The 20958-nt window shown below is 58.6% G+C and overlaps 2 protein-coding genes and 1 long non-coding RNA gene across 6 annotated transcripts; 2 read left to right on the forward strand and 1 right to left on the reverse strand.

Moving 5' to 3' along the window:
* The first annotated feature begins 5321 nt into the window (after nucleotides 1-5321).
* Ly6d (lymphocyte antigen 6 family member D) lies at nucleotides 5322-7038 on the forward strand. Its single transcript, XM_046449201.2, has 3 exons — nucleotides 5322-5472; nucleotides 6226-6324; nucleotides 6506-7038. The coding sequence occupies exons 1-3, from the start codon at nucleotides 5409-5411 to the stop codon at nucleotides 6736-6738; spliced, it is 396 nt and encodes a 131-aa protein (XP_046305157.2). The 5' UTR covers nucleotides 5322-5408; the 3' UTR covers nucleotides 6739-7038.
* A 1167-nt stretch (nucleotides 7039-8205) lies between these two features.
* On the reverse strand, nucleotides 8206-14881 carry LOC124095832 (uncharacterized). The gene is made up of 2 exons (XR_006852625.1): nucleotides 14670-14881; nucleotides 8206-10079 (listed from the first exon to the last, which is right to left on the reverse strand). It is a non-coding gene; the product is annotated as an uncharacterized LOC124095832 (long non-coding RNA).
* A 349-nt stretch (nucleotides 14882-15230) lies between these two features.
* Nucleotides 15231-20559, forward strand: Lynx1 (Ly6/neurotoxin 1). 4 transcript variants are annotated; one of them, XM_058580836.1, is made up of 4 exons: nucleotides 15231-15380; nucleotides 16281-16433; nucleotides 16626-16727; nucleotides 16889-20559. In XM_058580836.1, exons 2-4 carry the CDS (start codon nucleotides 16382-16384, stop codon nucleotides 17083-17085), a joined length of 351 nt encoding a protein of 116 aa, XP_058436819.1. In that variant the 5' UTR covers nucleotides 15231-15380; nucleotides 16281-16381; the 3' UTR covers nucleotides 17086-20559. The 4 variants fall into 4 exon arrangements, with proteins under 4 accessions (XP_058436819.1, XP_046305145.1, XP_058436820.1 ...); XM_046449189.2 differs by having other exon boundaries at nucleotides 15248-15380; nucleotides 16263-16433; XM_058580837.1 differs by having other exon boundaries at nucleotides 15253-15438.
* Nucleotides 20560-20958: the final 399 nt, after the last annotated feature.

Consider the following 20958-nt stretch of genomic DNA (forward strand, 5'->3'; position numbering starts at 1 on the left):
CAAAGCAGACCACCAGGTGGCCCTTTCCTGGGATGAGCTAAAGGTCTCCATGCCCCTGGGCCTTGTGGGACTCCACCCTGGGAGTTGGTCTGCACTGACTCACAGGGAGGGGTCCCTGGGTGGGGTAGGAACACTCCAAAGGCACAGGGAGGCCCTCAGGGAGAGTCAGAAGACCAAGGCCCATCCAGAGGGCGGGGAGCAGTTGGGAAATGGATATCACCGTCCTGGGACTTGTTCCCATGACTAAGGGAAATGTCATTGTGCAGCACTGCTGAATTCACCCAGGTCGTGACAAGATCCAAGTCACTGCTTCTTCTAGAACAATCAACCCACACGGCGCCCCACTCCTCATCCCCCACCCTGTTCTACTCCTCTTCATAGGCTCTGTCCATACCAGATGTCCCAGAATGCATTTTGCTTTCCTTATTTAACAAAATAAAACCTTCGGCTCAGTCCTGAAAAAGTGAATTCTGTGGGGAGGAATGCTCCTCGTTCTTGTGGGTCTTCCTGTGTGCTGTCCAGCAGGCAACCAGCCCATGTCGGTGCTCTTCCGACCATATTTATGTGACGGAAGATGGATGAATGGGCACAGTTTTGGATAAATGGATCAGTGAATGGATGGGGGATGGATGCACGAATAGATGGGTAGATGAAGGGATGGACGGATGACGGGTAGGTGCATGAATGGATAGATGAGGACCAGTGTGTGATGATGGATGAATGGGTGATGGCTAGATGAACTAGTGTGGGGGTGGACGTTGGGAGCAAGTGAAGGCGGGGGCAAGGGAGGAAGTGAAGAAGACGCTGTGTTCTCTTCCCCCATGGAGCTCAAGGCTTGGCAGCCACCATCTCTGGGCTGTAACGGAGGTGACGTGAGCTGCAGCTCGGCAGAGAGGTGAGGCCAGAAGCTGAGCATAAGCGCACACCCTCGTCCTTCCCTCGCACCTTGGAAGGAATTTATCTCAACATGCAGAGAGCAGATCACCTTCCAGGTACCTGGCCCTCGGGGCCTTTGTGTGCTACAAGCCCACACTGCCACAAGCCTGCCGTCCTGGTTTGGGGTCCCCATAGTCATTTGTGCCAAGGTCCCATGGCCCCATGGCTGTGCCCTCTGCACTCTGCCCCACTTCATCATCACTCACTAAAGTCTTCTCCGTCATCACCCAGACCGTGGCCCGAGGCACCCCTGGCTGAGACCTTGGTGCCCGTGTCTGTTGGTCCTACCACACAGGCCTGAGAACTGGTTGCTCCCTCTCTGAAGCCTAGGGCCCCAGTCTTGCCCTTCCCAAGAGCAGGCCCCACCCAAGGCAGGGCTGAGTTGCTCAGGCTGACTCCGTGACGTGCTCCTTGGATGTGTACCGTGGCAGGCAGAAAGGAGAGGCCCAGCAAGGATGGAGGGCCAGCACAGGGCATGGCGCCAGCCACACACCCAGACCCCGACCCAGTACCTGGACACTAACTACACCCAGCCCAGCCCAGCAATGGGGGGAGGGTACACTGGAGAATGACTGCTGGGGGCCAGGGTCCCAGAGAAGGAGCAAAGATGCAGGCAGGGTCATGTAGGCCCTGGGAAGCAGGCGAGCAAGACCCACTTCCAGGCTGTGGCTGAGCGCAAAGGTGACTCCTGTGCTCGGAGGGAGGGCTGTGGAAGAAGAACCCCAGGCCCCGGGGACAGGCCCAGCTATGACTCCACCGGCAGGGTGATGCTGGGAAGGCCCCACCCCTCCCTGTGTCACCGAGGCCCTGCCTGCCAAGTGTGTGATCTGGAGGGACTAAGTGGCCCAAGGGAAACCCTGCCTCACTGACTCCTCTGGGAGAGCCCCAGGTGACAGGGGACTTGGAACCAGGCCCTGGTGCACTTGTCAAGATGTCCTCCTTGCTCCACAGCTGATGGCCACCTCGGGTCTCACTTAGATGGCTCCACCCAGGTCTGCCCTCCCGCGGCCCCAACCTTCTGGATGGTCACATGTCTGCAGCGTTAGGGGCCAGGCTCTATGGGCCACGGCCAAACAGACTCCATTTTACCCGAGACTCCATGTCATGGACGACGTGCTTCTTCCAGGGAGAGCCCCCTCTGTGCCCAGGGACAGTTGCTTACAGAGCATGTTTGGCAACACAAGATGGTGATTCTCATACAGTGTAAAATCGTTCTGTTTTGGTTCCCATTTTTCTTGGACAATGTACCCTGTCAGAAATTGACTGTCTAGATGTTAGTAACCATTCTCTAACTTGTACTCAACTAGGGACATTTGGGGTCACTCCCCCTTCTGCTTATGATTTTAGATCTCATGACGTTTCTTTACGGTTTTAAATCATAGCAACAGCCACTTATGATTAATATGGTTTGGGACCATAAAGATGCACTCAAACCCCAGGAGGGGGTCAAAGGGTGTAGACTTGCAGCCTGCCCCTTGGCTTGCCAGCTGGTGGGTCCAGACTCCGGCTGGTGAATAGAGCTTCTGTCTCCTGCTTTAAGATCAATTTGGTGATTTATTGCAATCTCGCCTTAACAGCATAACCGCGTACACCACAGATCAGTCTGCCATCTCTCTTTCCCCCGCTGACCTGGGGCCTGAGACCTGCATATGGTATGTCCTGATAGAATGTAGACTGAATAAGTGAAGTGCCTGGAGGGGCCTGGGGAGTGGCCAGGACTCGTGCCTGCCCACATGGCAACCTTCCTTTGCCCCAAGATTTTTGGACATCTCCAGTCCAGGGGCCTGACCTGCGGCCTGGTGTCCGACTTCAGGCCAGGGCAGGACCAGGGCTACACTTTCAGAGGGCCTGGAGTAGCATGCTCTGCCCCCAAGCCAGGACCTTCCTTTCTGAGCTCAGGCACCTGGTGACCTCCTGGCACACACAGGGGGACCACAGGAAAGCAAAAGGGAGGGACGTCAGCAGAGGTCTCTGCTCCAGAGCGAGGTTCAGGCCTGTTCCCCAACTTCCTGGCCACCCAGCCAAGTTCAGGGAGTGGGCTGGGCGAGGGGCAGCACAGTGGAGTCCCTGCTCTCTGCTCTCCACCATTCCTATTGCCAATGTCCTGAGGGTACAAGTCACATCAGGGTCCTGGTCCCAGGGACTGAGAGAGAAGGGGCTCTGTGGGAGGAGGGTACTGGAGGGCCATGGAGATGGTAAGAGGGCTTGAGACCACTCCAGGGGTGCTGCCTGTCCTCTCTGCCCTCATTTCCACTAGTAGACGGGTGCTGGTGGGACAGAAGTAAGGCACCACGGGCTCCTGTACCTGCCATACCTCCAGGGCCCCGATCTGGCTGCTGCCTACAGAGAGCCCAGAGTCCACATTTCCTCCTGAGAGTGGATTTCCTTAGAGGCTGCTTCACACGTGGGCCAGGAAACTGCGCAGGGAAGCCAGCTCATGTCCTCTCGGGCAGCCCTGCCAGGGACAAAGGCCCTCCCCACAGAACTGGAGCCCAGCTTCTCTCTTGGCCTCGGGACACACAGCCATTGTGAATCCCGAGGCCCCACCAGCTCCATCATACCCATCAGAAATTCCAAACCTGTTTTTCCAGCAGATTCCTAGCCCAGTGAGTCACCCCTCCCACCTGCCATGCCCCATCTTCACCACCCTGTCCCCAAGCTCTGGGTTCTGCTTCCCAAGGCCTCCAAGTCATCCTCCCTCCAACCACCCTGCACACCCTGGGCCTGTTGTGCCCAGCGGGCCTGGAGCTGGGGTGGCCTTCTGGGCAGCATGGGCCCTGCATTGCCTGCCCACCCTGTGAGGCTGTGGCAGCCCTAAGCAAGCGCCCGGGGACCGGGATCAGCCAGGGAACAGGAGCCCTGACACACGCAGGCTGCAGAGGTGGGGCCGCCCCAAAGGGCTACTCCCGACACCCCTCCGGGTCCCAAAAAGCATCACCCGTGCCCCCTCTGTCCTTGGGCAGGTCTGGCAGGCCCAGGAACTGTCAGAGAGCAGCCTGTCCTCTGTTCCCCCGCCTACAGCCTTAGCTTTACCCCCGGCTCAACACAGAGCCAGCTGGCCCAGGTGCAGGCCACAAGGGCTCAGAGAATCCCGATGTTGTGGAGGGCTCGACTCTTGGAATCTAGAGCAAAACGAACTCCATTTCGACTTGGCAGAATCCCAGACTTAGGGCACTTCAGAATCAGGGAATTTTGTAATGCACCAGGAGAATCTCGGGCTGAGAGCCACAAAGCCTGGAGTTGTCTTGAGATGCCGCTCTTCCATGCCTTAATTGCATCTGCAGCAATTTGTGCGTATACGCCAGGATCATATGCAATTTGTTGCTGCTGATCCTCATAAGGTCCCTTTCCTAACAACAGCAGTGTCAGAACCACAGGGCTCCCAAGAACTTCAGACTGGCCCAGGCCCAGAGCTCCCTCCATGTTAGCCTGGCCCCCCAGAGCAGGGGCAGCAGCCGGGGGAGCAGGAGGACCCTGCAGGGTCCACCCACACTCCCAGCTGGGCCCATAGGGGAAGCCCCGGCTCCAGTGAGGTGGGTGCTTGAGAGACTAGCTCACGGGGAAAGAAAGTCCCTCTTACACATACAGAGCAAGAAGTGGCCTCTGCCTCCACTCGGCACCAGAGCCAGCACCTGCCAAGGACCCTGGATGCTGGGCCCAGACTTGAGGAACTCCGGCCTGGGAGGATTGAGCAGACGGGCAGATCAGGATGGTGCTGGTTCTGTGCCCCTGAGCAGGGCAGGGAGTGCTGGGTGGGGAGGGTTATGGGCTCCAAGGGAGGGAGGGGGTGAGTCCTGCCTCCACAGGCATCTGCAACGGCCAGATCTCCACAGCCTAAGGTCTCCACACCACCTTCCCGGCCCACACTCGACTTCCAAGAGCTGTTCCTGCCCAGTGGCTCCTCCTCTCCACCCACCAACCCAGCTGCCCCACAACCTCTGCCTCAGCAGGGATGCTTTACTCCCTGGGGTTCTTGCTCCAGGGTCCACGGGGCTGACCCAGCACCCTGAGTCAGAACCCAGGCAGGCAAGGTCAGCGCCTCTCCCCTGCCTCCCTGCAGTGGGTTCCCCAGAGCATCTGGGACAAGCTGTGGCTTGAAGGACCTCTCTGGGGTTGGGAAATGCAGGGCAAAGACACAAGGTGACAGACCAGGTAGATGGTTAGAGACAATGTGACCCAGGACCAGCAGACAGACAATGAGGGGACTGAGCAGAAGCAGGGAGCCGCAGGGCAGGACGGACACGGAGGCCCTATGCACACCCAGCCCTGGCTAGGCCCAGAGAGGTGGGCTAGGGGCAGTGTCCTTCCAGCTGGCAGGAGCCAGGCATGAGTGGGGCTGGTGGGTGTGGACCAGGCAGAGTGAGGCAGGTCCAGATGGCATGCCACTGGCTGGCGGGCTGCCACCCCACACCCTCCACGGCACCATCCCAACTATAAGTCCTCCCCAGAGGAGGGGCCCCCACTGCTCCCAGATGATGCTCGGTATGAAGACGGTCCTGCTGCTCCTCGTCATCCTGGCTGTGGCCATGGGCCCAGGTGAGAGGCTAGGCCTGGGGGTCAAGTGAGGGTGGGCAGCTTTGGCCTGTTTGCCAGACCCTCAGCCTCAGCCAGGGCAATCACCAAACACTGGAAGCCTGGAGGAGTTCAGGCTCAGAGAATCCCGATGTTGTGGAGGGCTCGACTCTTGGAATCTAGAGCAAAACGAACTCCATTTCGACTTGGCAGAATCCCAGACTTAGGGCACTTCAGAATCAGGGAATTTTGTAATGCACCAGGAGAATCTCGGGCTGAGAGCCACAAAGCCTGGAGTTGTCTTGAGATGCCGCTCTCCTGGGAAGGACAGACTCAGGGCCATCGGCCCCTGCTGCCAGCCCCTCCCTGACAGCCCTGGGGTGGCTTAGCCCCACTTCCCCAAGACTCAGGAAGCCAAGCTAAGGACCCGCGTCCTCAGAACCATCAGGGTGGAGCAGCAGCTGTGTCCTGACAACTGTCCTGGCCTAGTCCCAGGGCTGAGACCTCTAGGAAGGGTCTAGGAAGGGTCTAGGAAGGGTCTCCCCGGTACTCCATCCTCTTCACTTCCTGGCTGCTCCCCAGGCATGGTCCAGGACAGGACCTCTAGGAAGGGAGTCTGAAGGGCCAGCAGACTCCCCCAAGCTGTGCAGGGGGTGAGGGTCCTGTTCATCAGTGGGCTCAGGGGCGGGGGCAGGAGTAGAGAGGGTTCTGTCCTGCAGGGGTCTCTGTGGGCAGTGGCCCCAGGCCCAGCTGAGACACTGACCCCTCACCCCCTAGCCCGGGGACTCCGCTGCCACGTGTGCTCCAGCTCCACCAACTGTAAGCAGCCGCAGACCTGCCCAGCCAGCTCCCGCTACTGCAGGACCATGACCACAGGTGGGTGGCAGCCCAGCTGCTGCAGGGTGTGGGGGACCACGGGGGAGCCACGCTCGTGACGGTTTGGTCTTAGTGGTGATCCTAGCCCGGAGGTGGAGGGTGCCCGTGGCAGCTGGACTCGGGGCTGTGTGGGCGTGGGCTGGGGCGAGGCGGGCAGGCCTGACACCCCGTCTATGTGCAGTGGAGCCTCTGTCGGGGAACCTGGTGAGGAAAGAGTGCGCAGACGCGTGCATGCCCAACCACAGGCAGCAGGGCCAAGTCAGCAGCGGCGTGCAGTCCACCCAGTGCTGCCAAGACGACCTGTGCAACGAGCGGCTGCACAGCTCTGCGCCCGCCCACACCCTGCCCAGCAGCGCCACCCTGGGCCTGCTGCTGGCCCTGGGCCTCCTCGCCAGCGTGGCCCCCAGCCTGTGACCCCCCAAGGCAAGGGTGTCACCCCTTTCCCTCTCTCCCCTGGGGCCCCCCACAGCCCCCTTCCTCCCTGGCCATGACGGGAGTGCCCGATGCCCAAGGCTGGGCCTTCCCAGGAGGCTGGGCCAGGTCAGGGTGGGTATGGAGAGTCGACCACCTGGAGCAGCACCTCCCCCAGGACGGCAGGGTGTGGCCGGCCAGGCACGCAGGAGGGCGGACAGGCCACCCTGGTCCCCTGGTTTTGTCCTGACTCCTTTATTTTTCTACTTGAGCCTCTGCAAGGAAATAAATGATGTAAAACCAGCGTGGGTGTGGAATGGGGGTGGGGCTGGAGACCCCAGTCTCCAGCACTTGCCGCCTGGGGCAGCCTTGGCAGCGCACGGGCAGTGCAGGAGGCTTCACCACCCCTGGAGGGATCAGGCCTTCCCCGGTGCCTCCAGCAGCCACAGAGGAGGAAGGCGCCCCTGGGGTGAGGCACCCTGGAACACAGGCCAGTAGCGCCCAGAGGCGGAGGGACACCCACCCAGGCCACATCCCTGAGATCTGGGTACAGAGGCTCAGAGAGACCCCAGTCTTGAGCTATGCAGACACTGCTCCAAGGCCAGGCCAGCTGTCCCCTGACCACACAGAGCCCCGCAGCCCCTGGGCCAGAACTCACCCAGGGGAGCTGGGGGCCTGACTCGGCCAGAGGCTAGGTGCGGTGGCCCAGGGGCAGGGAAGGGCCTGAGGACAGCACAGGCTCCAGCTGGCTTCCTGCCAGGCTTGGACAGTTCTCCAATTTGGAGGCTGAGGTGGAGTGAGAGAGGAGTCTATTTACAGATGCCCAAGCAAACATCGTACCCATCCTGGGAGCAGGCCAGTCCCACTCTCCAGTAGCCATCCTCTGAGCCTCCTGGGGTCAGCACAAGGTTCTGACCCCGCCAGGACTGGCACCGTGGCACCCTGGCTCCCTGGTTTGGCGAACTCCTCAGTGGCCCAGCATTACCCTGCCCCCAGCAGACAGGAGGGATGGCCCTGAGGAGGGGTCTGGCCTCTTTTCCCCGTGAACCTGCCCTGAGATAGGCATTCTGGACACGCTGGCTCAAGCTGAGGGCCCTCAGCCTGGCGCGCTGTGAAAGGTGGAGTGTGACCCAGGAAGCGGTCACTCTTAACCCCACCAGCATCTCGCCTCCCCTGAGACCTGGGCCAATGTGTGACCTCAATGCCCAGGCTGCCCCTTCAGCTCTGGGTATGGCCTGGGTGAGCCCCACAGCCTCACCCTGTCAGCCCCCTCTCCATACCCAAGCCATTCCTCAGGGCTGGCCTGGTCATTCCTGGTCCTCACCAGGTGACTTGAGCAAGACACTCGACCTCCCAGAGCCTCACCCACCTGGTGGGATCAGCATCTGCCCCTGGTGCTGGTGCCTGTAAGGGGTCCCCTGGTCTCCTGCAGGGCCACTGCTGAAAGAATCCTCCACGCAAGACAACTCGCCAGGGAGAGTTCCAATTTCATTGCAAAAGGCTCTGTGCTTATATAGATCTAAGGGGAGATGGCAGGGCTTAGGTAAATGGCAGGCCACCCGTTCATTGGCAAGTTCTTCCAGATATCAGCTCCAGAGCCCAGGAATTAGTTCTTATTGGGGCTAAGGTTCCCCGCCAGCGAGATTTGAAATTGGGGCCGGCGGGAGAGTTCAACCCGCGGGAACTTTTCGAGCCAGTGGAAAAAAGGGAAAGTAGGAAGAGATGGTCCTTAGACGCCACGTTGAGGTTTTTCTCTGGGGTGCGGCTGGCGTTATACTTTTCCCAACAACTGCCCCTCCTTCCAGCCTCTGCAGGGCAGCAGGCTTTCCCTCTTGCTGCATGTACAGCACCCAGTGATCGGCTCCCATTGGCAACTGTGCCCCAGGGCTGCAGGGAGGAGCTCCTGGGGCCCCTTTTGGACCAGCCACCCCTGGTGGCTGCCAGATCAGGTGTCTTAAGGCACCTGCCAGGATCATTCTCTTCCCCTGACCAAGCCACCCAGAACCCGTGTGTGCCTCTCACTATCCCCGCTGGGCACCCAGGACAAGGTATAGTCTGGACATGGGAGTCAGGCAGAGCCGAGGGCAGGGGCACCCATGATGCAGACCCATTCCCCATGTGGACACAGAGGACAGGAACAGGGAAGTGACTCCTGCTCACTCCACAACAAGCCAGCTACAGAGTCCAGGGGACAGCAACAGCCACCTTGGGCAAGGGAGGCTCTGTGTCCAGCATGGAGGCAGGGAGAAGTGTGCCCCCACCCCAGAAATTAGGCCACCGAGTGAGTGCCGTCTGGCGGGTCAGAGAGGGTTTCTAAAAGTGGTGGCCAGTAAAGGGACAGCAGAGGTGGTGGGTGGGCGTGTGCAGGCCCCAGGCCAGGGTGCAAAGCTGTCTGCACTCTCAAGGGCGCCAGGCTCCTGTGTGGCGCAGCAGTGCCTGTGACCGGGCAGCTCTCCAGAGCAAGTCCAGAGCCACAGCTCCTAGCCAGACCCTGTGCCGTGGCCTGCAGTCCCCGGGGCCTGACTAGCCTCCTGGCTACCTCGGCGTGACCCCACTGGGCAGCCCCTTCAGTGGTCTTAGGATCAACCTGACCCCAACCTAACTGGGATCCACCTCAGGCCAGAGCCCTGGGCAGGGTCTGCAAAGGTGAGGGCCCTGTGGGTGTGGACAGAGCTTCCGACCAATGGGAGCCCCAGCCCTGCCCTCTCCTTCCTGGTGCCCTCAAGGAGGGACTCCCCCTGTAGAGCCCAAGCCCAGAACCTGCACAATGCTGTTGGGGAGGTGATGGCAAGGGGCAGGGCTCCCGGATGGCCACCCAGAGGTGGGTGCTGACCCCTCCAGGAGGTCTGGATATTCCTGACCACGTGAGACAGGGAGGGCTGCTTCTCTCTGCCTTAGCAGAAATGCTCCACACAGCCCAGCACCAGGGCAGCCCCTAGGCCATCTTCAGCCTCACCAAACACTGGTCCTCAGCCTATCAGGCCTGGCTTCCCCCTAGAAGGAAGGACGGGGGTCTGTGCCTCCCTGGCCCCTAGCATGGGCATCCCATCCTGGACAAGGCCGGGGGGCAGCCCCAGCACCTGCCCTTCTGGTCAGCTACCAGCCAGCTGGGTTGGCATGTGACAGGCCCTCTTTCTGGTCCGGCCATGGACAAGCTAGATGGTGCCACCTGTCTTCTCCCCGATGCTCTCAAAGAACCAACAGGTGGGTTCCCGGCGCTCTTTGGTCCAGCGCTTTCGAGCTCGTGATTCTGTGGCTGCTCTTCTTCTTCTCACAGCTCCCCTGTGCTGCCTGCTCTGGTTGGTCTGCTCATCACGTTCTATTTTCTGGTGTTGTGCTGTGAACTGATGAATCAGTAAGAGTGTGAGTTACAGGTTCTAGATTAGTAAAAAAAAAAAACCAGATTATAGATACAAGGTCTTGATGAGTCAGATAAGACAATTATAAAGCAAGAACTGTCACAGGCAGGCCTCAGCCTCCATTTTGCTGCCTTCTCTAAAAAACTGTTGCAATGGGGCTGGGCCGGGGCTCAGCGGTACAGCACTCACCCAGCACGTGCGAGGCCCTGGGCTCGGTCCTCAGCACCCCATAAAAATAAATAAATAAATAAATAAATAGAATGAAGTGTCCAACTGAAACTAAAAAATAAAAACTGTTATAAGAGCTGTTTCTGAGGAGCTGAAATGAAAGCTGTTTTCTTATAAGAATTGTTTTTCTGCACTTTGTACCCCACAAACCGTACCCTCTTCAGGATGCAGCGGTGGTCGTGGGGAGCCACATCCTGGGTGCCCTTGTGGGTATGCATGACTTTGAGGTAGCTTCTCGCTCCCACCAACCCCTGCCCCAATTCAGGAGGCGACTGCCTAGCGCCTGCTGGAACCTGGGACTGTGGTCAACTGAGCTGCAGAGCTGACGCCTTTTCTCGCTTCTGTACTCGTTGCTTGCTAACTGGAAAATTCCAGTCCTGCTTAGGGCTTGCAGGTCCAGCTTACTGTTGGTTGACCCCTGTGATTGGCTTACTTGCATGACGTCTTTACGTTCCCAGGATACAGGCCAGGAGGTTGCTGTTCTCCCACAGAGCTTCAGTCTCAATGGGTGGGTGACAGTCCCTGACCAGATAGATCAAGTGCTCATTGATTTGAATGTGGACTTAGAGTGTTTTCTGAATGGCTCCCCATTACACGGAAGGTGGAAGATCAGGTCCTTCCCGAGGACCTGCCCTCTCCAACACAGCCCCTGGGCCTGCGGCAGCTACCTCTGCAGCCTAGGACTCCCCTTTCACCTTCCTTCAGCTGGAAATATTTTCTGATTTCCTTTTTTATCTCCCCATTGATCAATAGGCTATTTAGAAATGTGTTGTCAGCCAGTTTCTAAATATTTGGAATCTTATCAATATCTTGGTTATTAATATCTAATTTCATCCCATTGCAGCTCAAAAAGAAAATAATTTGCATGATTTCCATCCTCATACGTCCATCGAGACTCGGGACCCAGGCTGTCCTGGTCGGGGTTGGGTGTGTTCTCTTTCTGCAGGACACAGTGCTCTGTGGGTGCCCCCACGGCCACTGGGGCTCTCCCCCGTACCTTGCATCCCATCAGGAGTGTCTGCTGCTTTGTGTGCTTTGAAGGTCCGGTGTCAGGTCTTGAGCTTTAGGCTGCTCTGTCCCCCGATGACCCTCTACCATTTGGAAATGGCCTCTGCTCCGGTTTCTTCCTTTGCTTGAAACCTGCTCTGTGGGATATCGCTAAGTCCTTCCTGCTTCCTTTCCCCACCCCGTGGTACCGGGGATTGGACCAGGGGTGCCCTAGCACTAAACTGCGTTCTCAGTCCTTTTCATTTTTCAACCTTGAGACAGGGTCTGACTGAGCTGCCTAGGCTGGCCTTGAACCTGTGACCGTGCCACCTCCACTGCACCTGGCTCTTTCTCGTCCTTGGTGTCCCCTTCCCTCTGTCTCCACTCTTCAGTTCTAACCTACTTGTGTTTGCACGAGTCCCCTGGGGTTCCTGGCAGCGGCTGTCAGTCTTCCTCTCGTCAGTCCGCCTGTTCTGGCGGAGGGTTAGAGCATCATGGTGGGTGCGCGTCAGATGGAGTCCTGTTCCACTTGTCTCTTCTGTTTTTTTTTTTTCCCCCTTTTTCCTCTTTTTCTGTCTTCTCTTTAATAAACAGGTTAATTTTGTTACGATTTTATGTTGTCTCCTTGGTTGATTTATTATCCAGAACTTGATGTTTCCCTATTTCTTTTCTTTAGTCATTATTTAATGCTTACACCTTAACTTATTACAGTCAACCTTCAAGAAATATTGTGCTGGACACAGTGGCACATGCCTGGAATCTCAGCAGTCTGCAGGTTGAGGCAGGAGGATTGAAGTTCAAAGTCAACCTCAGCAACTAAGTAAGACCCTCAGCAACTTAGCAAGACTCTGTCTCAAAATTTAAAAATTTTTTTAAAGGGATGTGGCTCAGTGGTTGAGTGTCCCTAGGTTTAATCTCTAGAAGAAAGAGAAAGAAAGAAAGAAAAGTAGATTGATTGCATCGAGCTGAGATATACCTGTAGTCCCAGCTACTCAGGAAGCTGAAGCAGGAGAATTACTTGAGACCAGGGGTTCAAGACCAGCCTGGGAAGCACAGTGTAAGACTCACCTCCCCCAAAAGAAGAAATAAATCATTCCACACTTAGTCTAATACTTTAAAACAGTAAGCTTCCATGTTCTCTGTCAGGCACTTTGGCTCTAAGTTGCTAAAAGTTCCATAATACCTTATTATTGTTTCTGCCCCGAGCGATCAATTATCTTCTAAAATGATCTAAAAATCAGAAAAGTTGCCATGTGCCTCCCAGGGCTGGTACTCTGTGTCTCCCCTTCTATCTCAGGGCTTCAGAGACAGCCTTCTGCCTTGGTGTCTGAGACTTCTCCATTTCACCTTTATTTTTCAAAGATATCTTTGCTGGGCATAGAATTCAAAATTGACGAGTGTGTGTTCCTCTTTATTTGGGGTTGGGGAGGGTCCTGGTATTTTAGACACTCCTTTGTTCTGATGCCTGTGTTGATTCTGACAAGAAGTCATGGCCAGCCTTATCTTTGACCCTCTGTACAAAAGTCCGTTTTTAAATCTGACTCTTTTCCACAGTCACAAGTGACGTGACTACCATGTGCTCTGGGGTGACACTCTCCCCGTTTCCAGTGCATGGGGATGTGCTGAACCTCTGGGTCCACAGTTCATGGCTTACGTCACATCACAAAACGTTTGGCCATTACCTGCCTGTTGGAGGTCCTCCTCTCGGAGACCCCGTGCCATGTGAGCCCTCCTGAAGGTGCCCGGCAGGGCTCCAGCCTGCTGCTGTGTGCTTCCTTCCCAGTGGACCCTAACGTGTCCTCAAGTTCACGGACGGTCTTCTGCAGTCTAATCTGCCCTATCCCGTGTATTTGCGGTGTATTTTCTCAGTCTAACTTACTTTCACCTTTCGAAGTCAGGTTCTGTTTTAAGCTTCCTCTGCTGCCTCCCCACCCCCCCACCCCTCCACCCCTGTTCATGTCCTCCTCTACCCACTGGGACACATGAAATGGCAGCTGTGTCTCCCTGTCCTTGCCATCGACGCTCATCTCTGTATTCCCAGGCTTGTTTCTGGTCATTGGTCTGCATCCTCCGCCTGGCCAGTGATGCTTAATTGTGTCAGGCATTTCACTGGATGGGCTTCACATTGATCAAACTTTGAGTTTTGTTCTAGGAAGTGATCAGAAGCTTCTGAGGAGTGCTTCAGCTGTGATCCTGGGGCCAGCAGGGGCTGATTTGCCTGCCATAAGGCAGGTCCCTGCAGAGCAGGCCCACCATGGCCTGTGACTGGCAGGGTTTCTCCTGGCCACGCTAGTGAAGCTCCCAGATAAGTGCTAGCTCCGGGGATTGTCTGCCGGCTCCTACCAGGGTTCCCCAAACTCACACAAGGATCAGAACTCAGTTGAAGGTTGTGGGGAGTCCTCTACCAACCTCCTGGCTCTCTTCTGGGATAGTTTTGCCCTGTGAATTCCAGCATCTTTGCCCCCCTTAGACACCCCCAGTCTCCTTCCTAGGACACTGTGCACTGTTCCAAAACAGCCTGCCCAGTGCCTGAGGGCAAAGATAGCTCACTCCCTGCCCCCTTTATTCAGGGGTCACTGCCCTGTGACACCTGTAGAGCAAGATCTGAAAAAGCATTATTTTGTGTACTTTCCCTCGATTTTCAGTTTTTAAAGTCAGGACAGTGAATCCACTTCCCATTCTGTCATGGGGTCTGATGGTTCCACACGGCTGGGATTGTGGGAATGGGGTGGGCTTTACTCCCTCCTGCATCAGGACTTCTGGCACATGTGGTGAAAAGCACGACCATCCAGCCCAGTTGCCATGAACCCCAGAATCAAGCTACGTATCCAGCAGCCAGGCCCATAATAGAGTTAAAGAAGAGAAAGAGAAAGAGAGAGGGGGCGCTGTCAAGGTCAAAGGAACCAACACTCTTGAAATAAACCCATACAGCAACAGCTGAGCGTGTTGAGGGCTTAAGCATCAGATCTGCTTGAAGAAACAGGAAGTGCACTCACTGTCCTGTCCATAAAAACTGAAAAACAAGGTAAAATATCCAAACAATGTGATTTCTTTCACAATAGAAAAAACGAAAATTTTAGGGCCCAGAAAGTCTCTTAAATTTTGCCTTAAACAGGCCATAAAATAAAATGAAAAAGTTTTAAGTCATATAAAAATAATCATTTAACACTGGAATCATGACAGTGGGAGGGAAGCGTTAACCACATGAAATGGCAGCTGTGTCCCCTGTGTCTCCCGGACTTCCAAGGCTCCTAAGCTCCCAGGCAGTGAGTCACCGGGCAGCGAAGCCGGCGTCGGTCCGGAGTCAGCTCACCCAGGGGAACGGGTTTAGCCCGCCCGGCCGCTGCAGTAGAAGCTCACCGTGGGAGGACTCCGGCGGGACACGGGGGACAGCGCTCGGGAGGTGCGCACTCGCCTGAGGTCACCAGGTTGACACTGCGGTGCTCCTTGTGTGTCGAGGTCTCCGCGGGCAACCCTCGAGCCGGCCAGGGCCACTCGAGGCAAAGTACACAAAATAATGCTCAGTACAGGGGCAGCCCAGCGGCTGGGCCGGCGGTGAGCTCTGGTGGCGGAGAGGCACGGGGCGGGGCGGGGCGGGGGCGGGGCTTTCGGCGGGACAGGGCGGGGCCTACGGTGAGGGGGCAGAGAGGCACGGGGCGGGGCGGGGGCGGGGCCTATGGTGGGGGGCAGAGAGGCACGGGGCCGGGGGCGGGGCTTCGGCGGAGCAGGGGGTGGGGACGGGGTGGGGTCTGTGATGCGCAGGGTGGCCAGAGAGGCACGGGGCGGGGCTTTCGGAGGGACGGAGGCGGATCTGGGGTGGGGCCTGCGGGCAGCTCGCGGGGCGGGGTGGTACTGGGGCAGGACCGGGATGGCGCCGGAGGTGAGCTTGCGGGGCGGAGCGGCATTGGGGGCGGGAACAGGGCGAGGACGGGGCGGGGCCATTTGTGCGCTCGCTCCGCTCAGCCCTGGCTGCGGAGCTTGCGGGGGCCGGTGATGCACCACCACCAGCACTGCGGAAAGTTCGGACCAACGCGCAATCAGACCGAGGGAGGGACCGGCTAGAGGCCGCGGGTGAGTTCCTGGCCCGGCGGGGTCTCGAGCTGTTGAAGGTCACTGTCTTGGTCACCAGGTACCGCACCCGTCTGGAGCCCTCCCTTGGTTGTGCCGCAGTCTTTGGGGCGGGGCTCTCCGAGAGGGGGCGGGAAGCTCCGGAGCCGCAGGCTCTGGGAAACGGGTCGGGAAAGACGGGAGTGTCTTCCAGGGAGTCTGATTTAGTCCCTGGGGGCAGGGTCGGCCCTTGGATGCGGTGGGGAGAGACAGTCCTGGTCCAGATCCCCGCTTCCCGGCCAAATCCCTTCCCAGACACGGGCCCTCTCCGCCCCAATCACCCGGACTGGGAGTTCTTCCTCCCGCCCTGCCCGAGTGCCCTCCCTAGGCCTGTCAAGTGCATCTCCCTGGGTTGTGGTCAGAGCTCATCGCGACCCGGGGCTCCTGCGGTGCTGAGGACTCAGACCTGAGAGTCCAAGCAGGCTCCAGTGGCCTTCCTGGGAGACGGAACACAGGGTCGCCCAGGGGCAAAGTGGAGGGAGACCAGGGAGAAGAGACGCTCCTGGGGCGCAGTCCTGCCCTGCCCTGCCTGCTGGGCCCAGGGCCCTAAGGGGAGGGAGCTGGGTACCAGGCTTCCGTCGCCTTCCACAGGGCAGCTCCTGTCCAGGGTACAGGTCTTCAGGGCCCTCCAGCCTCCCCTTCTCTAGCCCTGCCCCTCATCCTCCAGGCTGTGTCTCAGTCTTGGACTTGGTCAGTGCTGGTCTCTGGTTGGAATGCGCTGTCTCTGCTGCCTCTAATCGCAAGTGTCCAGAAACCCTGTCCTGATATCTATTGAGTTGGGTGACTCCTTTGCCCACCACATGCCTGCCCAGCACTGACCACCTGTCTTTGTCACCAATTATGCAGCCTGCCTCCCTCCTCTAGGCCTGGAGCTCTGGGAGGGCAGGGGCTGTCCCCGTCCTGAGCTGGACCTGGGACTGGTGCTGCTCACCTCCCCACCACCACACTGTCGCTGCCCTCCAGTCATGGCGCCCCTGCTCGTGCTGTTCCTGGCCGTCCTGGTGGGCCTGCCTCTAGGTAAGGTAGCCAAGGCCAAAGGGGTGCAAGACCCATGTTTGGGGGAAGCAGGCTGGAAGTGGAGAGGCTGGCTACAATTCCCAGTGACCACCTTTCCTTTCCTTCCAGTTGTCCCGCGGTGGGGAGGGATTGGGCTGGGCAGTGGGTGGGGCTTCTCCCAGTTCTGTGACCACCCCCTCATCCTGACCCAAGCCCAGGCTCTGGACTGCCATGTGTGCGCCTACAATGGAGACAATTGCTTCAACCCCATGCGCTGCCCGGCCATGGTCACCTACTGCATGACTACACGTACCTGTGAGTCTGGCAGACCCTGGTCCCTGCCCCAGAGCATTGGGGTACAGGAGGGAGGGTCCTTCCTGGGAGTTCCTGCTGAGGGTCTGCTTAATGGCCCTGCATGCCGGGATTGAGCCAGGCAGAGTCCCTCCCCTCTCAGGAAGGCCTTCTTGCCTCTTCAGACTACACCCCGTACAAGATGAAGGTCAGCAAGTCCTGCGTGCCCAGATGCTTTGAGACTGTGTATGACGGCTACTCCAAGCACGCGTCCACCACCTCCTGCTGCCAGTACGACCTCTGTAATGGTGCTGGCTTGGCTGCCCCAGGGACCCTGGCCCTGGCCCCCCTTCTCCTGGCCACCCTCTGGGCCCTGCTCTAAAGCCCTGGTTCCCCGGCAGACCTACTCGAGGACAGAGCTCTCAAGAGACAGCTGCACGCTCTCACATGGTGTCCCCACCTGACATTCTGCCTCCCAAGACCCCCTCAGCCACACCCGGACACAGAGCTGTCTGCAGAGGGACTCCTGGCCTCCCACCGCCCACAAGGCCTCACTCTGAGGCCACGGGCTTTCATTTTTAAACAGCTGCTGTGTGGGACTGGGCCTCCCAAGGGTGCCTGGCCTTGGTGGGCAGGCTGGGCCCTGCCTGGGTCCAGGGACAGAGATCTGGGAAAGTGCTGTTTATGGGGAGGTCCATCAGCGGAGAAGCACTGATTTGATGGGAGTAGCGCCAGCCCCACCCTGTGTGCAGCAGCTGGTGGGTGTGCTGGAGCGGGAGGGAGACAGGAACCCACTGTGGGGCAGGCAAACCCAGCAGGACCTCCCTGCATCCTACTGAGGCCAGCTGCTGCCCAGGGCATGTGAGGAGGAACTCTCATTGTCAGCTGTCACAGGAACTGTGCCTGGCCTGGTGTCTGAGTGGCCCTCAGCATAGGAGGGGTCGCCCTGCCTCGACAGACCCAAGGAGAGATTTGTGCCCTCCTGATCAGCCAGACCTCTAGCTTTCCCATCCCCACCCCCACCCGGGTGCTGGACAAGTTTCATCAGCCCAAGACTGGCAGGACTTGGAGTGGGCAGGCCAAGCTATATTTGGTCTAGCCTGCACTGACCAGGGCCAGGGCTATTCTGGGCAGGGCAGGGCAGATAGGCCACCAGGCCTGGTCCTCAGCCCAGTGGCCCTGGTAGAGAAAGAAATGTGCCCACAAATCAGGCAGCCTTGGGGAACAGGAGGACCCAAGGGACAGTGAAGTGTGACAACAGGAGTGGGATCCGAGGCTGCCTCCTGGGTCCTGCAGGCCCCTCCGCCCTGCTGATTGTTCTAGATCTCAACAGAAGGGAAGGAGTACCCAGGGAGGCCCCCAGGGCTGCACCCTCTGCCTGAGAGCCCTTGACCCCAGGAGCTCCACCCAGCCCAGAGCTGGGAGGCTGGGTCTGCCCAACACCTGCCATTCAAATGTAGAGGGCCTGGGGAGCATCTGTCCTTTCCAGTGAGACGAGATGGGCCTGGATCCTCTTCCCTGACCAGTGCCCCAGACCAGTGCTGGCTGACGAGACCCTGAAGCTGATCCAGCCCAGGTGGGCAGGATGGTGGCCAATGTTCATGTGTAGCATTATCCCTGGCTCCAAAGCATGGTCCTCATGGGGGAGGCCTGCTGGACGCTGCATCCTGAGACCTTTGCTTGTGACTACACCTCCAGGGGTGTTCAGGAGATGAGGACTTCCATCCTGGGGCTCCTCTCCCCAGCCTTATGCTGGGGCTGGGGGGTGGATTTTCCCACCTCCGTTAGCTTCTCTGGAGACAGGTAGCTGGATGGGGAAGTGGAGTCCCACGGAGGGCTCGCCAGTTCCTCAGGGAGGACAGTGTGGACCTCTTGCAGAGGTGACTCTGGTGGGAAGGGGCCCAGGGGTAAGAGCACATTGACTTCCCAGAGAGAGAAAGGAGTAGCACACACAGGGGGCAGGCCTGGACACACACTGTGGGGCCAGTGCCAGGCCCAAGAGACCACCCTGGCTCCAACTGACATCTCCTTCCCCCAAGGCCCTCTTTGCAGGCTGGCAGAAAGCCAGGTACTGACCTGAGCTCCCACTGGACCCCCACCAGCAGGCAGCCAGCCTCAAGACAGTAGTGACCAGTGCAGGTCTCAAAGTACTGGCTGGGGGCAAGGGACAGGTGTGGGCCCTGACTCCATGGGAATGGCCCAGGAAGCTGTCACTACCCCACTTGTGCAAGTCCATTGTCCCCAGTCAGATGGCATCCTGTGAGAGCTGTGTGGGGCCCCAGGCTGGTCCTTCCTTTGCTCTCTGTAGCTCCCCAGGGTGGCTGGAATGCTGCAGGGGCAGCTGCTCAGACCTGCCTCCTACATCTATCTGTCCATGTCTCCCCCCCCGACCTGCCCCAGCCCAGTGACCACACTGCCCCCAACCCCAGTACTGTGCTGCCCGTGCCACCTCCACAGCCAGGGGTCCTGCCTGCCTGGCCTGTCCCTGGGACCTACTACAGAGCATGTGGAAGGTGTCCTGCTGGGCCAAGGCTGGCCGAGGGAAGTGACGGCTTGCATACTGGGGAATTGGGACAGCAGTGCTGGGGGTTGGCCTGTCCTGATCCTGCCCACTCCCACTGCAGCTGGCTCTGAGCACTCCATGGCAGCCTGCAAGGCAGGAGCCACAGCCATGCCCCAACAGGCGAGGAGACTGAGGCCCAGAGAGGGGAAGCCATTAGTTGCCCCAAGGCCAGCTGGCCTCCCACAGGTCCGCAGCCCAGCCACCTTGCAGGTTCTTCCCCCACAGGCTGCTCCTCCAGGCCTGGGAGTGGGTGGAGTGCTTAGAACCTTCAGAGTCTTGCCATGTTATGTAAGAACCTAGGAGCAGGAAAGCTTGGAAGGGAAAAGTGGAACCATAGGTTTGAGAAGCCACAGGCCAGTCGCATCCAGTCCTGCAACCGGCTGTGAAGGGGAACGCGGTGAACAGGCAGAGGAGGGCAGAGGGGCACTGGGCACCAAGGGCTGGCCCTCCTGCCTGCGTCTGGGCTCAGGTCTGCAGGCCAGGCAGTGGATGTCCCTGCTCTGGGAGAAATAAGAGCCCCTCCAATGTGGGTGAGTGCTCAGGGCCATTCGCTGCTGCTCTCTGTGGAGTCCCAGCCTCGAGACAAGCTTCGGTTGACACTGTGGTGCCAAGAGTGTTGTGTGTTCTCCGTGGCCCTGTCTAGCTGCCGCTCTGGCCACCGCCTGCAGGCCAGGCCTGCACCAGCAGCAAAAGGCACGCTCGGCAGCTGTGGGCCTGGGCTGGCCCTGTCACAGAGAGGCTGTGAGGTGGAACTGTGGCAGGCCAGGCCCTGCCGTGACATCTGGACTCTCCCCGGGAACTGGGGGTGGGAAGGGAGGCGACTGGCAGCTGCACCTCCCAGCTTCCTCTCAGTGCCGGTCACAGGGCATGTGTGTTCTCAACCCCAACTCTGAAGACACACAGAAATAGAGGGTCCCCTTTCCTCGCCACTCCATCCCTTCCCTAGCACACTTTGTGGGTCCCAGAACTCTGGGCTTCTCAGCAGAGCTCCAAACCTCAGCCCTCTCGTTGACAAGACGGCCATGGGTGTAAGTTTCCAGCCTGGGGCCCGGACACCAGGGGCCCCAGATGGGTGGTGCCCTTCCATCCTAACTCCCTAGGGTCCAGGAGCTTCCTGGGGCCATGTGCCTGCCAGCAGCTAACGTTAACCCTAAGTCCCAACTCGCACCTGGCCAGGATGTGAAATGCCACCCCTGTGCCACAGGTGCCCCTTTACTTAGCACACATACCCAGCCCCCAGGAGAGGTCCTGTCAGTGTCCCCTGTGGAATGCATGAATAAATGGACAGATGCATGTGTCTGCCCCTCTCTCCCTCCGACAAGCTGGCCTGAGCCCAGCCTCGCCTGTCCAGTCTGCTTGGTGGGGTCTCCTGGCCCGGGTGGTCCTGTCTCTGTCCACCACAGGGTAGTCCTGCCTCTGTCTACCCCAGCCCTTCCATCTCCAGTTTTCCTTCATCTCCTCCAGGCCTGATCTGACCTTGAGATCAACCCAGGCACGGGGTCGGGGGCAAGAAGTTTCCTGGGGCTCCCTGGGAATCACCCCCAGTTCCATGAGAGAGAGACAGACCCACCAGCTCTGAGGAGCCACAAGCCCTGGGGAAGGCCGGGGGCCTGGGAGCTCAAGACCTGCTCTATTTCCCGTCCCTCTTCTGTTCCTGACCTATTTCCCCACCTCCCCCTAGGAAGAGGGGCT

Source organism: Marmota monax, unplaced genomic scaffold (assembly GCF_021218885.2).
Source record: "Marmota monax isolate L192 unplaced genomic scaffold, Marmota_monax_Labrador192_F-V1.1 WCK01_AAM20220418_F8-fsc00073, whole genome shotgun sequence".
Classification (NCBI taxonomy): Eukaryota; Metazoa; Chordata; class Mammalia; order Rodentia; family Sciuridae; genus Marmota; species Marmota monax.

What these genes read in the sequence shown, in the direction of transcription:
- Ly6d (XM_046449201.2), top strand. Translation starts at nt 5,409, where the DNA reads ATGATGCTCGGTATGAAGACGGTCCTGCTGCTCCTCGTCATCCTGGCT. An exon ending in GGCTGTGGCCATGGGCCCAG is followed by an intron (nt 5,473 to 6,225) that starts GTGAGAGGCTAG and finishes CTCACCCCCTAG; the next exon opens with CCCGGGGACTCCGCTGCCAC. An exon ending in CTGCAGGACCATGACCACAG is followed by an intron (nt 6,325 to 6,505) that starts GTGGGTGGCAGC and finishes GTCTATGTGCAG; the next exon opens with TGGAGCCTCTGTCGGGGAAC.
- Lynx1 (XM_058580836.1), top strand. Translation starts at nt 16,382, where the DNA reads ATGGCGCCCCTGCTCGTGCTGTTCCTGGCCGTCCTGGTGGGCCTGCCT. An exon ending in CCTGGTGGGCCTGCCTCTAG is followed by an intron (nt 16,434 to 16,625) that starts GTAAGGTAGCCA and finishes TCCTGACCCAAG; the next exon opens with CCCAGGCTCTGGACTGCCAT. An exon ending in CTGCATGACTACACGTACCT is followed by an intron (nt 16,728 to 16,888) that starts GTGAGTCTGGCA and finishes TTGCCTCTTCAG; the next exon opens with ACTACACCCCGTACAAGATG.